At 52.8% G+C, this 20,172-nt stretch overlaps 1 protein-coding gene across 1 annotated transcript in view; it reads left to right on the top strand.

Annotated features, from left to right (window-relative positions):
- INPP5D (inositol polyphosphate-5-phosphatase D) overlaps nt 1-16,531 on the top strand; it is a 137,938-nt gene extending 121,407 nt beyond the window's left edge. The window contains exons 22-27 of the mRNA XM_069585095.1: nt 1,592-1,679; nt 5,834-5,983; nt 8,383-8,479; nt 9,076-9,336; nt 13,347-13,956; nt 15,319-16,531. Coding sequence (XP_069441196.1) covers nt 1,592-1,679; nt 5,834-5,983; nt 8,383-8,479; nt 9,076-9,336; nt 13,347-13,956; nt 15,319-15,321 — 1,209 coding nt within the window. The 3' untranslated portion in view covers nt 15,322-16,531. The remainder of the gene's footprint in view (nt 1-1,591; nt 1,680-5,833; nt 5,984-8,382; nt 8,480-9,075; nt 9,337-13,346; nt 13,957-15,318) is intronic.
- Nucleotides 16,532-20,172: the final 3,641 nt, after the last annotated feature.

The following is a 20,172-nucleotide window of genomic DNA, read 5'->3' as shown; positions in this document are numbered from 1 at the left end:
TCTTCTAGTCTGGGTAGACTTCAGATTGGGGCCCTCCAAGAGGCTGGGGCTTCCCAAGTAGCCCTAGTGGTAAAGAATCCACCAGCCAATGCAGGGGACGCAGGAGCCTGGGTTTGATCCCTGGGTCCAGAAGACCCCCTGGAGGAGGAAATGGCAACCCACTCCAGCGTTCTTGCCTGGAGAATCCCATGGACAGAGGAGCCTGGCGGGTTACAGAGAGTCAGACACCACCGAGCACACGTACCCGTCTCCCAGGGGGCTCCATCCCTCCCTCCTGGCCGGGGGGTCTTTCTGGAGTGCCCGTCTGCTCCTGGCCACCCTTCCTGCATCCGATGGGCTCCCTGACGTCAGCTCCTCGGCCTGGCTCCCGGCCCTCTCCTCGCTCTCAGTCTCTTCTGCTCCCCCAGCATCTCAGGGGCCCTCCTCTGTCACCGCCCGTCTCCTCACCCTCTGCAACCCTGCCAAGGCACCTGACGAGGCTCCCCGCCCCCCACAAGGTGCCGTGTCCCTCACAGACCTTCTGTGTTCAGATTCCACCTCCCGTTACCCTGCTGCCCCTCTTCCTGCCTCAGCAGCACCCTGGCCCCATGGCTGACTTGGAGCCAGCAGTCTCTGCACATCAGTGAACCGAGTTCTGGGGGCAGCACTGGAGCCTCAAGAATGGCCCAGAACTCCCACTGCCATGTCCAGTCACCTGTGCTGGAGCTTTCTGAATAGAGTCCATCCCGTCAGTCGGCGTGGACCCAGAGGCCCACACTAGGGGGTCTCTCTGTGTCTGTGGAGGGGAGGAAAGGGGGCAGCCTGTGAGCGTTTTATTAGGGCTTCTGTGTTGGGGTCCACACGAGGAATAGCCCTCAGCTGGGAGGAAGTCACAAGCAGTAGCTGGCACGCAGGAGCAGGCGGCCTTGCAAAGCCCCTCCCTGTGCCTGTGGACCGGCCCTGCCCCATACCCCTGGCCCTGCCCCGTGCTCCCAGCCCTGCTGCATGACCCCGGCCACACCAGCAGGGACTCAGGGACAGACTGGAACTTGGGGTCTGTGCCTGCCACTTGCTGATCCACCCTCCAACAACTCACAGGACCCTGCAGGCCCACCCGGGAGGCTCTCCTGCAGGTGAACACAGGTTTCCTCCTTCCCAGACGGAAGGCAGACTCTGCGGTGCCCCCTTCAATGCAGCCTCCATCCCAGGACGGGGGCGGCAAGGGGAAGGCTGAGCTCTTGTTGGGAGCGGGGTGCGTTCAGGTGTCTGAATATCAGCCTGGCCCCGTCCCTTCCCCCCCTTGATTGTGGGGTGTGCAGGTGTGGGAAGGGAAGGGAGGTGATGCAGGGGAAGGCATGTTTGGGGTCAGGCTGTCTCCCCAGGGCCCCGGGTGCAATGTGATGGGGGTAGGGGGTCGGAAAGGAAGTTAACCCCACCATACTGGGCAGGGTGGGCATACGGGTTCCTCCCTGCTCTCTTGGACAGGAAAAGCAGATATTTGAATTTAAAAAGAACATCTGTGTCCCTTTCCCCACACATTCCCCCCTCTGGGCTGGCTCCCGCAAGCCTGTCCCCGACATGTCCGAGCTAACCCGTGCCGGTCTCTCTGCAGCTGAAGCCCATCATCTCGGACCCTGAGTACCTGCTGGACCAGCATATCCTCATCAGCATCAAGTCCTCCGACAGCGACGAGTCCTACGGTAAGGGTCCTGGGAGAGGAGCTGTAGGCCCCACACCTGCGATCAAGGCCACCCATGTCAGGGAGGGGAGCAATCGCCGTCACAAAAAAAACCCATCTGTTGCCCATCCTGGTCCTGCCAGAGGGATGGTTATCAGGAAGTCATCCTGCCGGCCCATCGGGCTCCCGAGAGGGACGCATAGCCCCTCTCATCCATGGAGCCTCTCCCGTGTCAGATTCCACGCCAGGTGCTTGAAATATTACGACTGATCTTGACACGACCCTGTGAAGTAGACACTATCCTCTCCATTAGTCAATGAGCAAACTGAGGCTCAGAGGGGTAAAGTGAGACACATGGGAGGTAACTGGCTGGGCCCTCATCTGAGCCCAGGTCCACCTGGCACTGCTCAATGCCCAGCCCAGACTGGTTTGAGAAGGCCTGTGGCCCCAACAACTGTCCTCCTAGAGAGACATCATCTTCTGTTAAGATCTTCAGCCTGCCCCTGGCTCCAGCGCGGCGTTAGCTTTACCCTTGAACTTGGTATGTATAGTGCAGCTAGAGCATGGAGTGAGGGGGCAGGTGGTTAGAGAGAGGCTGGAGGCAAGGAGACAGATTGGCAGCTCCACACAAGCCAGGTTAGGGGTAAATACCACATCCTGGGGACAGCAGGAAGCCACTAAAGAGTCAAGCAAGACGATAACATGGTCAGCTTTGCAACTTAGAAACAGAGTTTGCAGTGATCAACATGATGGAAGTCAATCCTAAAGGAAATCAACCCTGAATATTCATTGGAAAGACTGATGCTGAAGCTGAAACTCCAATACTTTGGCCACCTGATGTGAAGAGCCAACTCATTGGAAAAGACCCCGATGCTGGGAAAGATTGAGGGCAGGAGGAGAAGGGGGTGACACAGGATGAGATGGTTGGATGGCATCACCGACTCGATGGACATGGGTTTGAGTAAGATCTGGGAGATGGTGAAGGACAGGGAAGCCTAGTGAGCTGCAGTCCACAAGGTCGCAAAGAATCAGACACGACTGACCGACTGAAAAACAACACCAACACATGGTGGATGAGGGAGCCAGAAGGAAAGTGGTGCCAGCAAAAAAAGAGAGTTTAAAATTAAGAGGTGCTGAGAAGGGCCACTGTTTGACCACGGGAATCTGGGGAAGAGGGGGAGGATGGCCCTGCACTCGTGGTTTCAGTAGCTGAGCAGATGTTTCCATTTCCTGAACTGGGTCAGCTGTGGGGAGGAGCAGGCGAAGCAGACTCAGCCAGAGAAGTGGGAGGAAATTGGAAGACTGGGGTCACGGACGCCATCAGAGCTGCTCGAGAGGAGCGGGTGGTTATGACAGCAAACGTGGCCGAGAGACCTGGCCAAGTAAAGACTTGCGTCCTCAGACCAAGAGCCCCTGGGATCATCTCTGGACTTGGGAGAACCGTGTGCAGTGAGGGAGTGAGTGGGGTGAGGAAGCAGAGGGCGTGAGGCCCACCAGCATGTGCAGTGGGGTCCAGGGCGGGCGTCTGCTTCCAATGGAAGGAATCTGCAGGTGGTTATTGCTGATCGGGGGAAGCTGGGAAGCAGAAAGAGGCTGCAGACAGGAATGGTGCCCACATGTGTCTGTTACCCACTCTGCAGGCTCTACCCAGAGCCCTGGGATCTAGGTGCCATCACCACCCTCGTTGCAGAGGTGAGGAAATGCAGTGACTTGTCCAAGGTCACCCAGCCACTGGTGCATGACCTTGGACTTGAACCCAGATAGCACAGCTCCAGAATCGTGCCCTCCACTCCCTCCCAACACAGCACTGGAAAAGAGGTCCCTGAGCCAGGGCAGGGGCAGATAGAGCCCAAGGAGTCTGGCGGAGCAAAGAAAAATGATCCACATGGGGCCGGAGTGTGAGGAAGTTTGCTGGCATGCGGGTCTGAGGCTCCATCTTCCTTCCAAACACTGAGGTCCTCGTTTGTTTCTTTCTCTTGGTGTTCATGCTGACAAATAGCACATCATATGCTCAGTCATGTCCGACTCTTTGTGACCCCATGGACTGTAGCCCATCAGGCTTCTCCATCCATGGGATTCTCCAGGCAAGAATACTGGTGTGGGTTGCCATCTCCCCCTCCAGGGGATCTTCCCCACCCAGGGTTCGAACCCATGTCTCTTAACGTCTCCTGCACTGGCAGGTGGATTCTTAACCACTAGCGCCACCTGGAAGACCCATCATACTAATAACTAGGAAAAAAATCATTCAACAGTCTCATCTTTATTTGCTTTCACACTCCAGTGTTCATCCATAGGCGCGTAGATTTCTACATGAATAATTACCACAGAGACACCCGTTATCGCCTGCTTTCCTCTCCTAGTATTAGATAAGACACATTTTCCATGATCCTCCAACCCAGACTTCATGATGTTTGCTTCTAATGGTTTCATAATTTTCCATGAACTTACTATATCTTCATTTTGGGGTCATCTTTCAACCTTTTTATATCCTCATTGTTAAAACTATTCCTTACTACCACTGTTGAGGCTCAGCCAGTCATTTTTGTTAGCGTTATCAGTAATGCTCAAATGGAGCTCTTTGTGGACGTTTTCATTTTTTATTAAACTACAGTTGGTTTACAATGTGTTACTTTCTGGTGTGCAGCAAGTTGATGCAGATATATAGTATATATGGTGTCGTATTGTTTTCCATGATGATTTATCATAGGATATTGACTATATCTCCCTGTGTTGTACAGTAGGACTCTGCTATTTATTTTGTATGTAGTGATTTTCTCTGCTAGTCCCAGACTCCTAGTTTATCCCTCCGCCGTGCTTCCTTTCCACTTGGGTAAGCCTGAGTTTGTTTTCTATGTCTGCAAGTCTGTTTCTGTTCTGTAAATATGCTGAACAATCCTTTAGATTCCATATATAAGTGATAGCATATGACATTTGTCTCTGTCTGACTTACTTCATTCAGTATGAGAAGCTCTAGGTCCATCCCTGTTGCCTCAAATGGCATTATTTCTTTTTCTTACAGCTAATATTCCACTGTGTATGTACACCACATTCATCTGTAAATGGACATCTAGGTTGCTTCTATGTCGTGGGTATTGTAAATAGTGCTACTATGAACACAGAGGTGAATGTATCTTTCTGAATTAGAGTTTTCTCCTTTTCTCCAGATACATGAGCAGGAATGAGACTGCTGGATCATACAGCAATTCTATTTTTAGGTTTTTTTTTTTTTTTTTTGTAAGGAAATGCCATACTGTTTTCTATAGTGGCTACACCTACTTACATTCCCATCAAGAGTGGACGAGGGTTGCCTTTTCTTCTTTGTGGACATTTTCCAATCTCCTTTGGCTACATTTATTCTTTTGGATCATCTCTTTAGGACAAGCTCCCATGTTTCCTGGCTAAAGCAATGTATACATGTGTTTGTGATTCTTGGCCCTCGTCATCAAACTGATAGCTGTGGAGGCTCCATCTTGTCTTGTTGACCTTCTCGTGTCCAAGTGTACAGGTCTTCCCAGATCCTTACTGGCACTGTGCTTTGCTTCCTTCTTCTTTTGCTAGTTTCGTGTCTGTGAGAGAGTCCCTTAAGTGCTGCCTTAATTTGCATTTTTGATGACTCAGAAGACTGAACTGGTTTCCATTTAGAGTAATGAAATTAACCATTTCTCTTTTTGTAGAAAATGTCTGTGGGGTAGTCTGTCCATTACTCTGCTGGAGATTTTATTTTTGAGGCATTCAGATAAAATACCCTCTCTGAAGCTGGCTGCAGCGAATGGCCTCAGTCAGTCCTCTTCCCATTTTTTTTTAATTCCTCTATGCAGAAGTTTTAAACTTGTATATCCTCTTATCTGTCAGTCTTGTTTTGTCATTTCTCACACTGCTTCAAACCTTGGGAGGTTATCCTTCTCTCCAGAAACCAGATTAGTATTTAATTCTGGTTTTCTGCTGGATTTTCTATGATTTAATTTCTTGCATCCACTAATCTGCGAGGAGTTCACTGAAGGTTTGAGCAGTTTTCCTCAAATTGGTGATGAGTTGTTTTGAAAGGTTAGTCCCATAATCCCTGCCTTGGCCACTGCAGCTCTGGGAGCGGGGCTAAGTCTCCAGGACAAATGCATGGTGTTTCTTCGGTGAAATGAGGGGGTCTTGACCTGACTACTGTTCCCCCCACCTCCCCAGGCGAGGGCTGCATTGCTCTACGGTTAGAAGCCACGGAAACTCAGCTCCCCATCTACACACCTCTCACCCACCACGGAGAGATGACCGGTCACTTCCGGGGGGACATTAAGCTGCAGACCTCCCAGGGCAAGATGAGGGAGAAGCTCTACGGTAAGTGGAAATACCCCCTCCTCTGCTCCCTCCTCAGCGCTGCTGGGCGGGAAACAGACATGGAATATTCTGTCTGCTGAAGCCTCAAGATGAAAATCCAGCCTTGGAGGGGGCCTCAGGGACAATCTGGCCCAACCCTCTGTAGGTTCAAGAATTTCCCTACAGAACCGCAACAGCCCACAGCCTCAGATCACCCTTCCCCGATCCCAGTCAACTCACATCTCTAAGGAGGTGATGAGTGTGGGTTTCCCAGGTCCTCTGCTCTCCCGTGAGCCTTCCGGGCCTTGTCACTCCCTGTGAACACCTCCACCAGGAGGACCAGGGTTGCGCACAGACCTGCGGATTACTCACAGTCTCTTTCCTGGGTGAGGGGCGAGGGAGATTGAAACCACGGCTGCAGTTGAGATTAGAATTTCCCACACAGTTCCTGTTCTTCCTCGTGGCCACATGGTGCACACTCATATATATACACATATGCCCTCACACGTGTCTACAGCTTGCCCTCCTGGTACCCACCCTGGGCTTCTGCACCTCTGGTATCACCTCCATGCATCATATGCACCCGCCCTCATCCTGAGCACATTTCTCTGGCCCTTCCTGATCCTAGTCCCAGCCACCCTCCGTGGTCTTCTCTTGCCGGGCAGAGTCCCCTAGCACCCCTTTGAACTTGAACTCAATCTTTCTCTCCCCCTATTTGCCACTTGCTTACTTTGGCTGGCCATCCACTCCTGCTAAGTCGCTTTAGCCTTGTCCAACTCTTAGCGACCCCATGGACTGCAGCCTACCAGGCTCCTCCATCTGTGGGATTTTCCAGGCAAGAGTACTAGAGTGGGTGCCATTGCCTTCTCCGGACTGGCCATCAGGAGCATGCATTTTTGTGGCTCAGAAAGGACACCAGTGCAGACAAGCTTGGGACCAAATGCACATCATGGGTGTTTGCTCGCCCCATGTGAAATGCCAGCATCAGAGAGTCATTCCCTACTGGTCCCCAAAGAAGACTCTGCTGATTTCCATTAGGCCAGGGGTCCCCAACATCTGGGACCTAATGCGTGATGATCTGAGGTGGAGCTGAGGTATTAATATTAAAATAAAGTGCACAGTAAGTGTGTACCTGATTCATCTCGAAACCACCACCCGCCTCCCACTCCAGTTTGTAGAAAAACTATCTTCCATGAAACTGGTCCCTAGTGCCAAAAAGGCTGGGGGCTGCTGCATTAGGCAAGTTCAGACGTTGCATCTCTGAGATGAGAACTGTCACAAATTCACTGTGAGACTATTGAAATGTGGTCAAGAGACCTAGTATCGTAAAGAGAACACAAGGAAGATGCAAATTTATAATTTTCTCTGAACCCTGCATACATTTTTTGAAACCTGGAAATTAACACGTGTCCTTCTCAATAGTATCCATCCCATTAAAACCTCCCTGCTTGAAATAATAAATGATTTGAGAGGCACACAGCTGCTCAATATATGTTAAGTCTATCTTCCTTCTCAGACAGTGGATCATTTTTTTCCTTTTCCTCTTCGCTTTAATTCTTCCTCAGAAGTGCTCAAATAACAGTGTCTGAAATGAGTCAGGCTTTCATTTTATACCTGATGCGTGAAACGATCATCTATTAAATGCCACCTCATTTCTCCGTCACAATAGCTCCGAGAGCCAGGTCTTGTCCTTGGTTGGTAGATAGGGAAACTAAGGCACAGAAAGGTTAAGTGATTGGCTGAAGGTCACAAACTGAGCCAAGTGGCTGGTCCAAGGTGAAAGTGCAGGTTCAGCCCCTGCTAAGCATCCATTAAGTGTGTAAGCGGGATGGGGTCCTGCCGCTCACATGAACAGCGAGACAGCAGGACGCGAACATGAGCACAGCCTGGCAGCCCTTGGTCGTGGAAGGCTCTGGGCATCGAGGGTGCTGCCTCCCGTGCATGTGCCTCCTGGCTCTGCCTTTGGGAGCTGCTTTCTCTTGCAGGATCTGGACCTGAGGGGGACCTGGTACCCCTGCAGCACAACCAGAGTCAGTTATGAAGGTGGGGGTCCCAGTTCCCCATTAAGCTTGTGAACAGGCTGGCTTTGGGCACTGAGTGCTCTTGCAGCGCTACCTTGTTGTATTTCTTTTATTCAGATTTGCCAAAAACTAGCTGCCTGCGTTGTCCCTTGCTGACACCACCGAGTTGGAGATGTTGCAGGAAATGACAACTCTGGGTCATACGTGCCCACTCTCACAGCCCTGGAACTGTACAGGCATAGCTGATCGACCACCAAACACACACGTCTCAGAATCTGCCCTCAGGCAGCCAGTATTCACTCTCCAGCTTCAGCTTGCCAGTGGACACCTCTGAGCCATCCTGGCCCAAACCCTGGGGGCTGCCCCCTCACACGATCTTTCCCGGCCCCTTTCTTGCAGACTTTGTGAAGACGGAGCGGGATGAATCCAGTGGACCCAAGTCCCTGAAAAGCCTTACCAGCCATGACCCCATGAAGCAGTGGGAACCTCCCAACAGGTAGATTGGGGGCCCGGAGGGTGGGTAAGAGCCAGGACTTCACTGCAAAATAGCCTGGCTTTACAGACCCAGGACGGGGAGAGGGGAAGTGGAAGAGAGAGAAAGCAAGGACTCACAGGGAAAGAAAGCGCAGCCACAAGAGGCCTGTCCTGCTTCCAGCCCTGAGGCTTCTGACCACAAACCCCAGGCTCAGGGAAGGTTGGTGTGAATGCGACAAGGCCAGGGAAACTCTTCTGCATTGCAAGGTTCAGTTCAGCCAACACTGAACACCTCCACATGTCAGGTTCTGGAGAAACCAGGGCACGTTAAGTGCAGTGCCTGCCTCGGGAAGGCACAGCCTAGTAGAAAGACGCCCACTCCAGGAGGAAGCAGCTACAGAGATGATCTCACGGGATGAGTATCATGTTTCCTGAGGACCAAGGACATTAGCAGATGTGGCTCCAGAGCTAAAGCCCCAGCCTGTTCTAAGGGGCAAAGTCACTGGGGTTGGGGAGAGCCTGAGGAGCCCCGAGGGACATCAAAGGACACTGTCCTCAGACCAGTGCTGCCCCGGAGGAGCCATGAGATGTGACTGTGTGTCCCTCCTTCCCCCACAGGGCCCCTCCATGCAGTGGCTCTGGCATCACAGAAATCATCAACCCCAGCTACATGGGGGTGGGGAACTTCGGGCACTTGAAGCAGACCCTGTCCCCCGACCAGCAGCCCACCGCCTGGAGCTACGACCCGCCACTCAAGGACTCCGCGCTGGGGCCTGGAAGGGGAGACAGCCCCCCGACGCCACCCTCCCAACCACCCATATCACCCAAGAAGTTTACATCGTCAACTGCAACCCGGGGACCCTGCCTCACTCAGTCAAGGTGAGTGTCCTTTTCACCATGACCTCGCCCTTCCCTGGCTTTTCACCACCAGGAAGCCTGGGCCTCGAACAGAAGGCCCACTTTGTGTGTCCCACTTGGGTCACTGACTCACGCTCAGGGCCTAGAACACAGAGGTTCTTGAGGAATGCAGGTGGAATCTCCAGTTGCTACCCTATTGGTGTAAATTGCAAAGGTTCCTTTTTTTAATAGTCATTTATTTGGCTGTGCCAGGTCTTAGTTGCAGCACACTGGATCTTTGGTGGTGGCATGCAAACTTAGTAGGATCTATTTCCCTGACCTGGGATCGAACCTCAGCTCCCCATACTGGGAGTGTGGAGTCTTGGCCACTGGACTATCAGGGAAGTCCCTTGAAAGGTTTTTTTAAAACATGGAGAAAAAAAAAATTTAAACATACTGCCAAAGAAACACACGGTCCTGTAAAAACAACCTTCATTGAAAAATACAGTTCTATAAGCAGTAAATGCCCGTCAAACTCCCACTCCCGGGAGGGCCCTGCAGAACAGAGATGGGAATCTCCATGTAGGAGTCCCCCGCCAGCTCCCAGTTCCTCGGCCTCCTCTCAGCCACGGTGGTTCCTGCTCTCAGGTGCCACTTTCCCTTCCGTCCTGTTGAGACCAAGTCGAACAAGAAGCAGCTGGGACGGGGAATTCCCAAGAGGAGGAGCGCAGTCAGCCCACAGAGGGAGGAGGGGGTTTGGCTGTGAAACTTCGGGAAAAACCCAGCGGTAGAGAAGGCTGGCCTGCATCTAGAATTGATCCAGGCGGCACGTGCCCGGAGGCTGGGAGCCTGGGAGGAGCCCACACAGCCGCTGCCTTAACCAATCAAACCCACACATTTGCCAGGCTCCAGAGCCCTCCAAGTTTCCCATAACCACAGGGTGTCGGAAATTAAAAGTGCAGACCTTAATTAACAATGACTGAAGATGCACAAAGTATCGCCAGCATAGGCTTCCTTTGGGGCTGCTGGTACCGTTTATGATGGCTTCGGGGGGACCACTCTGGGTCTGTCTTCCCCTTTCTTGAGGTCCCACGTTCCTCTTGGCATTTTCTGTCGTGAATTGAGAGTCAGGGAAGAGCGTGCTATAGAAATAGAACATGCTTCCCCTCATCTCCTGCCACTCCCAACACTCTCACCGGGCCTGGCTGGAGTTTCCTCTGGCTTGAAGGGCAGTTTATAACTCTCTAAAGTTTTGTTCTCTTAAAAAAAAAAAAAAACAAAAAACAGGCAGATGAATGGAAAGATGGAAGGGACAGAAGGAAGGAGGATGGGACCGGACAGGGCAGGCTCAGCCTTGTCTCTATACCTCTAGTTTTCAGACTTTGTTGATAACATCATGGACTCTGGTCTTTCCATAAGAAACCCAGAAGGAGAAGCAGCCTAGCTTCCTCTCCAGGAAAAATGAAAACAAAAGTGGGTCCTGAGGTGCCTCTTTGGCAAAGGTCCTCTCTTTGGCAACCCTGGGAAATAGTTAGAAGCAACCACAGCGAACAGGGGGATTGTTCAAGTGAAATGTGTTAAGTTCCCGAAGCAAATATCTCTTTGTGCTAACCTAAACACAGCACAAGTTCAAGTTCAAGCACATGGCTGGGAACATGGTGGCCAGCAGTTCCCTCCTGTTTTACAGGTGACAGCTTCAGAAAGGGGACATCGTAGATATAGGGTGGGGTGGGTGCTCAGCTTACTTCTCAGCAAAGAGGTGACTGGAGGCAAGAAGCCGGGGCCTCCCATGCCTGCCTGCAGTCCTCTGCTGCTCCTGAGCCCCCACTCAGCCTGAGAGAAGGTGACGGGAAAGGGGGTGTCCCAGTCCTGACACTGCACTACCAAGCAGAGTGACCAGATGTCTCAGTTTGCCCAACACTGTCCCCTTCTTTTGCACCAGGAATCCCACTCCCAGGAAACACCTTAAGTCCTGGGCAAACCAGGACGACTGGTCACCCTGGACCGAAGTCACATGGTTAGAAAGGGGGCTCTCCTTGAGACTTACAGACTTAGAAAATGAACTATGGTTGCCAGAGGGAAGGGACAGTTAGAGAATTTGAGATGGACATGAACACACTGCTACACTCAAAATGGATAACCAACAAGGACCTGCAGTAGAGCACAGGGAACTCTGCTCAATGTTATGTGGCAGCCTGGTTGGGAAAGGGGTTTCAGGGAGAATGGACACATATGTGTGTATAGCTAAGTCCCTTTGCTCTCCACCTGAAACTATCACAGCATTGTTCATCAGCTATATCCCATTACAAAATAAAAAGTTTAAGCAGAAAAAAAAAAAAGAAAAAAAGAGAGAAAGAGAGCTCTTCTCAGACCTTGCTTGGTGCTTTGCTCCTTTAGAAAAGAACAAACTCCGGATCTGAGGAGTGAAGTCATTTAGCCCCAGGAACCCACTCTGTACCTGGGATGGGCTGGCTGATTCCACAGCGGTGGCTACTATAGGAGCTGGTTCCTTGTGACTTCCCATCAAGGAAATGACTTTTTAAAAGCGGTCTTCCCCAGTCTCCCTGCCCCCACCAAACCTCCCCCTCTCTGACAGTGACAGAAGCCCCCTCCTTGAGGGAAGCTTGCCTTGCCTGCCCATCTTTGCAATCCGCAAAATGGTTGCATCCAGGGTCGGCTTCCTGGCCCTGCCCCTAATTCTCTGCAAGCAGGATCCTTCCTATCTCATCACTGAGAGCGAGCTTCAGGTGGCAGGCCATGCACCTTTCTTTTCCCCTTCTGGCCTCTTCATCCGAAGCTTCGGGTGAAGTTTCACCCAATGCTGCTTTCCGCTTCTGCTCCTTCCTCCCCGGGCTAACTCAGAGCAGAGGTCTTTGGGGGTCCAGAGCAGGTGCCGAGGATGGCCCAGAGGGGAGGGGCGGCCTTCTGTTTAGGCAACTGCTTCCAGGCCTTTCCAAAGAGTAATGAGCGACAGCCCAATTCTCTGTGTCCTGAAACCCCACATCTTGTCTCATTGGCCCCAGTGAGAGGATGGCATCTCGCCTCTGTCCTCTGCCCACTCCTCCTCCCTAAAGAGTCCATTAGCTGTGGCTGTTCAGAAACTTCTGAGCAGCATCATCAGTATGAGGCGTCACGGCCTGACCAGTTCAGTGTGTTTTCCAAGGGGACCCACATTTTGTTCTCAACAGCTTCCTCATTTTTGAAGAACACAGAACACGCCCCTGGCCAGAAAGCAAAATGTGTCCCCATTCCTGGTTCTCCTAATTCGCTCAGCAGGAAACCACCTCCAGCAAGAGCAGAAGTAAATCAGGAAACACAAAGGAAGCTCTTACCTACCCTGGGGACAGCGTGGACCTCCTTCTCGGTCCATAAATCAGATAGGCCTCTTTTCTCGCTACTGGCGCATCTCTAGGTGGCTTCTAATTTTCATCATGAACACCATTGTTTCCTTCTCACTCTGAATGAGGGCACAAAGGAAGCCACACTCACCAGGAGCTCTCCGGGGAGAGGGCCTTATGCAGAGGAAAGAGCACTGTTAATAGGGACTGTGGGTCCCATGAGCACCGATTTCATCTGGTTCATGTCCACCGCCTGCACCAGGGGCAGCGTCTCATGCTTGGGGTCCTTCCATGCTTCTGTTGAACCGAGCTTCTGAACTTGGGACCCTCCAGTAGCACAGGCTTCTGTTCCTCTGTGGCTCAGAGCAGAATTCACTAGTCCCCCTTGCTTAGTGATGCTCTGGTGTGGACAGTTTCTATGGTGGATAATGTCCAAGGAAAGAGTGGAGGTTACCTGTGAGACCATCAGCGTAAGAGTAACAGTTCCTTCTCCTATCTCTTTCATCACAGTGGAATTCACATAACATAAAATGAAGCCTAACATTTTTCCAATGAACAACTAGGTGGCATTGAGTGCCTTCACTGTATTAAGGCAACCACCACCTCGATCTAGTTCGGAAGGTCTTTATCAGCCCGAAAGGAAACTCCGCAGGCATTCAGCAGTCATTCCCGATCTGTGTTTCTTCCCTGTGCTTCTTTTTTCTCACGCTCCAGGCCCAGCGATGTGGCGAAGAGTGTGGGGGAAACTTTGCCTCCCGAGGAGCCGCAGCTGACCAAGCCCGAGATGTTTGAGAACCCCCTGTACGGGTCTGTGAGCGCATTCCCGAAGCCGGCTCCCAGGAAAGAGCAGGAGTCCCCAAAGATGCTGAGGAAGGAGCCCCCGCCCTGCCCGGACCCGGGCATCGTATCACCCAGCATCCTGCTCTCCAAAGTCCAGGAGGCAGAGGGCAGCAAGGGGACAGGCAAGCCGGCGCCCCCGCCCGCCCCGTTCCTCAGCCCCACGCCCCGGGTCCGCTCCTTCACCTGCTCCACCTCCGAGGGCCGCCCGCCGGGCGGGGACAAGAGCCAAGGGAAGCCCAAGGCCCCGGCCGGCTCTCAGGTCCCGGTCCCGGTGCCGGTCAAGAGGCCCATCAAGCCTTCCAGGTCGGAACTCAGCCAGCAGCCCCTGCCCGCCCAGGGGCAGCGGCCGCCCCTCCCAGTCAAGAGCCCGGCCGTCCTGCACCTGCAGCACTCCAAGGGCCGCGACTACCGCGACAACGCCGAGCTGCCTCACCACGCCAAGCACCGGCCGGAGGACGCGCCGCTCAGCCGGACCGCCATGCAGGTGTGCTCCGGGCGCGTGGGCAGGCGGGTGCGCATGCGCGGGTGTGCGCTACAGGTGCACGTGCGTGCGTGTGAGTGATACCCGGCCAGGTCGGGAGTATGCTCAGTGCACCTGCGCGAGCAGTGCCTGCGTGGTCGGAGGGTGCCTGGGTGTGCATGCGTCTGCTACAACCCACCAGGCTAGGAACCGTTCTCCGGTGCATATGGGCTCTCATCCACGGCCTTGTATGTGATAGACCAACGCTATCCAGGAGTGGGTTCTGAGAAACCCTGCCCTGGGAACTGCAAAGGAGAAAGGAGGTGAAGACAGGATTCGAACCCAGCCTATACCCAAAAATCCTTGCTCCTACAGTTGAAGGGTTAAAGGAGGGGCTGTGGGTAAACTGAGTCCTCTATGTCAGGCCCATAAGAATCAGTTCAGTCGCTCAGTCCTATCTGACTCTGCACCCCTTGGACTGCAGCATGCCAGGCTTCCCTGTGCATCACCAACTCGTGGAGCTTACTCAAATTCATCTCCATCGAGTTTATGATGCCATCAAACCATTTCACCCTCTGTCATTCCCTTCTCCTCCTGCCTTCAATCTTTCCCAGCATCAAGGTCTTTTCCAGTGAGTCAGTTCTTTGCATCAGGTGGCCAAAGTATTGGAGTTTCAGCTTCAGCATCAGTCCTTCCAATGAATATTCGGCACTGATTTCCGGGATAGACTGGTTGGATCTCCTTGCAGTCCAAGGGACTCTCGAGTCTTCTCCAACACCACAGAAGAATAAGGCTTCATAAATATAAGAGCCCAGATCATTTCTATTTCATCATCATCCTTAGTGTTCTTTAAAACTTCCTAGCGTTTTAGGGACTTCATACTCAATGTCCCCTTCCTTCCTATAAAACAGATTTCTTTTTCAGCAAAAAAAAAAAAAAAAAAAAGTAATGGTTAAGAGCAGATTCTGGAGCCAGACTATCCTGGGTTTGAATCCCAGCTCTCTCCCCTACCCCAGTCTCTGACTCTGGGCCTTGGGCCTCAGTGTGCTCATCAGTCAGTGGATGAGCAATCAGGGAACCTGCCTCATAGGTTTATAGGGAGGACTAAATTTTGTTATATATCATGATTGTATGTTACAATTTACATGTGAAATATATATTATCTATTACATATTATTTCATATATATTACATATTACTGTGTATGCATATAACATATATACATACATAATAGATTATGTGTAAGTTCTGAGAAAAGTGTGCTAGCCCTCTTCAACACTGTCAGAGGAAGCCTACTCTAGCTTGGGGCATGCAAACACATGGGAACCTTGAGTTAGTTGTGGCCTGGCAATGACGCAGTGCTGAATCTTCTGTTCTTGTCCTGCAGTGAAGCCCCTGGTGAGCCGCCAGTGAGATAGGAGCCCAGAGGAGCAACATGAAGCCACTAGGACCCTCTCCCAGGACCCCTGTTCACTCCTCCTACCCAGCTTCCTGCACAGGGCTTCGTGTTTTTCCTGAGAGGGCCTAGCTTCTGTGTGGTCAGCAAGGGGCACTGGCTGTGAAACCTTACTGTCAGCACTGAAGCTGGAAGCAGCAGCACACCGGATGGGCACCCAACAACCTGCACACCGGGGCCCCCAGCTTGATCTTGGTACTTGGGACCCAAGAGCCTTGTTCCAGCTAGCATTTTGAAGAAAGGAACTAGAGTGCTGATTCCTGGGTGGAGATACAAGTAATAATAATATTAATAATAATAATGGCTACATGTGTGGAGCACTCAGCACCTGCCAGGTACTGTGCTAAGTGCTTTATGAACATTACAAGTTGAGTCTTCAGTCAACTAAAACCACATTCCCAGACCGCCCCACCCCCCTCCAGTTGAAAACAGTATGTCCTGAGTGGTTTGGAAAAAGCATTAAAAATTAAGGCCAGTGCCCTCCTGGAGTGAGGAAGGGCTTGGCCTTTAGGAAGCTCTGAGTGTGTGGTTAATCTAGGGTACAGTGAACCTGGCCTTGTCTAGCTTCAGTGATGCAAACTGCTATAGCGAAAGCCACCGGGATCCAGCTGAGCCTGTGTGAACAGGGATCTCTCTGGGTCACCTGAGTTCTTCAGTCAGAAGTAGAAGGAAAATCAATTCCTGCTCTCCAGTAAAGAGACTTGGCTTCAGCCCAGACTGGCGATTCCAGGCTTGTACCAAGTCTCCTGTGCCCTCCTCCAGGTGGGCAGGCACCGCTAGGCCATGGAATGAGCCACGCCCTGAGCCTTATCTCATTGAGCTGATGGAAAAGTCTTTGCTGTTCCTTAGTTGCTGCAGAAAACCAGTTTTCCCACTTGGCTGCTGGGGAGGGCGGGCCTCTTGGTTCCTAGCCCTCAAAGCAGTCTTTTATTTCTGAACTCTATGGCTTTTGGCCCTGCTTCCTTGGTTACTAGGAGAATGGACTGGTGATGTTCTTGTGTGTCTGTTGCTTTTTGATGTAACAAAATTAATGTAGGAAACCAAATCCAGAAGTGTGTATGAGTTCAGGAGGATGGGTACGCATCTCATATCCCCACGTGTGTCAGTCTGCGTGACCAATAAATTGTGCTTTTCTCAGCTCCCATCTGTGTGGCATTTTTTCCTGACATTCAGCCACAGACGGGCTTCTAGGCTGTCGGAGCTGCTGAGCAGCTGCCCAGGGAGGGGTGGTTATGGAGGTTTGCAGTGGAGATAGGCCAGCATTGTCCTGACAGAGGGGACTCTGTAGAAAGGGTTTGAAGTTGGCCAAGGACCAGGAGGCTTCCCTGGTGGCTCAGTGGTTTAAAAAAAAAAAAAAAATCCGCTTGCCAATGCAGGAGATGCAAGTTTAATCCCTGGGTTGGGAAGATCCCCTGGAGGAGGGCACAGCAATCCACTCCAGTATTCTTGCCTGGAGAATCCCATGGACAGAGGAGCCTGGCTGGCTACAGTCCATGGGGTCGCAAAGAGTTGGACATGACTGAGCGACCAAACAAGAAGGACCAGGATTCGCTGGAGATGGCACATGTCTTTGCGGGACTCCAGGGATGCCCTGCAGCCACCAGTTCCTCCTGGCTTTTGTAAGTGTTCATTGCTGAACTCCAGAGACAGTAAACACATGTAAACAATCTGCCAGGTCACAGGCTCCCACCTGCAGGAGCAGTTTGCGCCGTTCATGGGTCACGGAGCAGTGCCCAGCTCAGAGGGCCAGCGTGGGTGCTGCCTGGACCCACCCTACCTGGAATGGACGTCCACCTCACCATTTCGGGGGCCTCCCAGAAGTGACTCTAGGAGCAGCTGTGGCCTGAGTTCCAGCATCCTGAGCAGGCTCAGTGTTGCCCCCACCACTGCCCCAAGCTCCAATACCAGTTGCCTCTGCACCAAACAGGACTCTGACTGTAAGCTGACGGACAGTGGGGCCCTCTCTGATGCCTGAAACTGGAAACTGTAAAGTTAAAGGCTTTCGCGCCTGTTCTTTCAGCTGCTCAGCCCCGTACCCACCCTTCAGGGTCCCTGAGCTCCTTTCTCCCAGGCTTGGGTCCACCACCATCTCTTGGAGCCAGATTTCCCCCCCATGTCTGCTTGCTTCCCACCCTGGGCCTCCCAGAGTCCCTGTTCAATAAACAGCAGGATGAAAGGGAAACCCAGAGATTCCCACCTCTTTATCACCTGAAGTGATCTACCTCTGTGGTTTTAGCTCTTCTTCACCAAGCTCCCTAACCAGGAGGTGGATTAAACAAGCTTTCCTCACAAAGGCATCCCCTGCCCCTACCGTGAATTCTGTGTTCCTGGGGTTACAGAAGCGGCCGCAGTCACTTTTTTTTTTTTTTTAAAGAAGCAATTTTTTGCTTCATTGCGTGACAGGAAAGCTGGTTGGAAGAGCGGATCTGAGGGCCACAGGAGGTGTTGGGATCCTGAAGGCCTCTCTCCCTCAGCGGCCTGCCCGGCGTCTCCGCCCGCAATATGGCGGCCGTGGGGCCCAGTGTCGGGGTCGGCTGTGCCGCTCCTCCTCCCTGGGCTGCCCTTCTTTTTCCATGCCATTTTTTTTTCCCTCACCCCATAGGAGGGAAATGAGTGAGTCATTCAGAAAAGCTCTCCCCCACAGCTAGCTTCGCTATCCCAGCCTACAGGGTCTCTCATCGCATGTCCTTAAAATAGCTTTTCTCTGGCGGACTAATTTCCATGGAGATCCAGCGATCTGGAGGCCTAGAAGCATTCTGCAAGGCAGCGAGCTGGGCTCAAAGCCTTCACTTCAGCATAAGGAGACCCTTTGTGATGCAAATCTGTGGTCTCAGCCCACCACCACCACCTCAAACACCACCCCCACCCCCCACCCTGCCAGCTTCTTTTCTGGGAAACCTGCACCGCGTGGGGAACAGCCGCGGCAGGTAGAGTCCGGGCACAGTCTCCTTTCCCCTCAGCTCCCAGCGTTCCACCATCGCTGGGCTGGGCTGGAAGTGGTTCTACCCCAGGTGTGAAGGCTCACGGTCTTCCCTCAGCCGCACGTTAAGAACGTGTGCTGGGCCTTAGGCTCAACGCACTGATCAAGGGGGACCACCTCAAGGGGAGCTGGTATGTTCTGTGGGCCGTGGAGTCGGAAGGAATGAGGTTTAAATATCTTTGTCTTTCGTTTCCTAAATACGTGATCTTGGACCAAACAGCATTTCTGAGCCTCAGTCTCCTCATCTGTAGAATGGGCAGAAGGGAGCCTTGCGCGTGGTGTGGTTGTGCAGATTCAGTGAGCGTGCCTCTGCACCTGGCACGTCATAGGTGTCCAGTGAGGTGAGCGCGTTAGTCCCTCTTCCTAGGAGACAGGATGGTGTGGGAGGCCTCTCGAGGGTTGCCCATGCAGAGCAGGAGGAAAAGTTTCAGACAGCGATGAGGAAGGCCGCTGAGCTGGGGACTGCAGGGCTGTCCCCAAAGGAGGTGGGTAGAGGCCGTCCCCGCGTGGGCAAGGATGTCACTAACAAAGAAGGTAGGGAACCAAGGGGCAGGGTGAGCCTGGGCCAGCCTAGAAGATAAGCAGCCTTGAGGCCAGATGGGCTAGCTGAGGCCAGGGGACTGGATGAGGTGGATGGACAAGTTGAGGCCAAGGGGACCGGCTGGGTCACTTTGCCGACACAGACAGAGCAGACCTGGGGACAGGTGGGTCGCCCCTGAGCTGGTGCCCGGCCAGACACCACAGCAGTGCTGGTCAGTGCCCCTGGCCATCATCTCGGTCATCCCTCAGCAGCTCTGCAACCTGCGCGGTCCTGGGCCGCGCTGTCCCCTGTGAGACTTGGCTCTGACACGCCTGCTCCTCCCTCCATCGGCTTCTTCCTGCTTCCCTCACTGCAGAGGAAATGACTCACAGCCAAAGCTTCACCCTGCAGGGGCTCGAGCAATGACAGGCGGCTGCTCACATGGGTAGGAAGGTCAAGGGTGAGGAGGTGCCTGCCTGAGAGGTCAGAGGGGGTCCCCCTCAGGGGCTCCCCTGAGCCTGCTCCACCTGAATCTCAGCACCCCAGCGGGGACCTCAGCATCTCACATGCCTCACCTCCACCTGGTGTGCAGAGCAGGGGGGCGCCAGGAGGAGTGAGCTGGGGACACGCTGGCGGGGCCCCTGAGAAGGAGGGGGGCAGGGCCAAGGCCAAGGCCAAGGCCATCCTCTGCACTGTGTGGAATCAGGCTTTAGTGCACGGGATGCAAGTTGAATTTTCATACTTCATGTTGAGCACATCCCCAGAAGTGGTTTGTCTCGCTTCAGTTATTAAGAGCATTCAGTGTATGTAGTGGCTGAGAGCAGACTCTGGGGCTGGACTGCCTCAATGTGCTGAAGCGTGTCAGGCTCCACTCGGGCCTGGAGGACCCAAGAGGAATAAGACGATAGCCCCAGCTTCCAGAAGAGGCAGATGCCCAAGCCAGAGCTTACATTGCCACGTGTGTGGACAAAAGGCCATGCGATGATTTCCTGCAGGGATTGCCAGGAGAACCATTTAGGATTAAGTATTTAGAATGATCGCCCTTGTGGTGTGATCTTGGGTCTTGATCTTGGAGTCTGGGGCACCCCCAGCCCCACTGCCCGCCCACTGTATGACCTTGTCTAAGTGTTTAACCTGGTCTCCCTTCTCCATCTGTACAAATAAGACAATAGTAACATCAACCTCATGGGGTCCTTGTGAAGATGAGAAGACCCACTTGAGATAAATCATTCTGGCTATGGGGACTTCCCTGGTGGTCCAGTGGTTAAGACTCCGAGCTTCCACT

Source organism: Ovis canadensis, chromosome 1, assembly GCF_042477335.2.
Source record: "Ovis canadensis isolate MfBH-ARS-UI-01 breed Bighorn chromosome 1, ARS-UI_OviCan_v2, whole genome shotgun sequence".
NCBI classification, from domain to species: Eukaryota; Metazoa; Chordata; class Mammalia; order Artiodactyla; family Bovidae; genus Ovis; species Ovis canadensis.
Note: the sequence above shows the minus strand (reverse complement) of the source record. Positions and strands in the feature narration are given on the sequence as shown.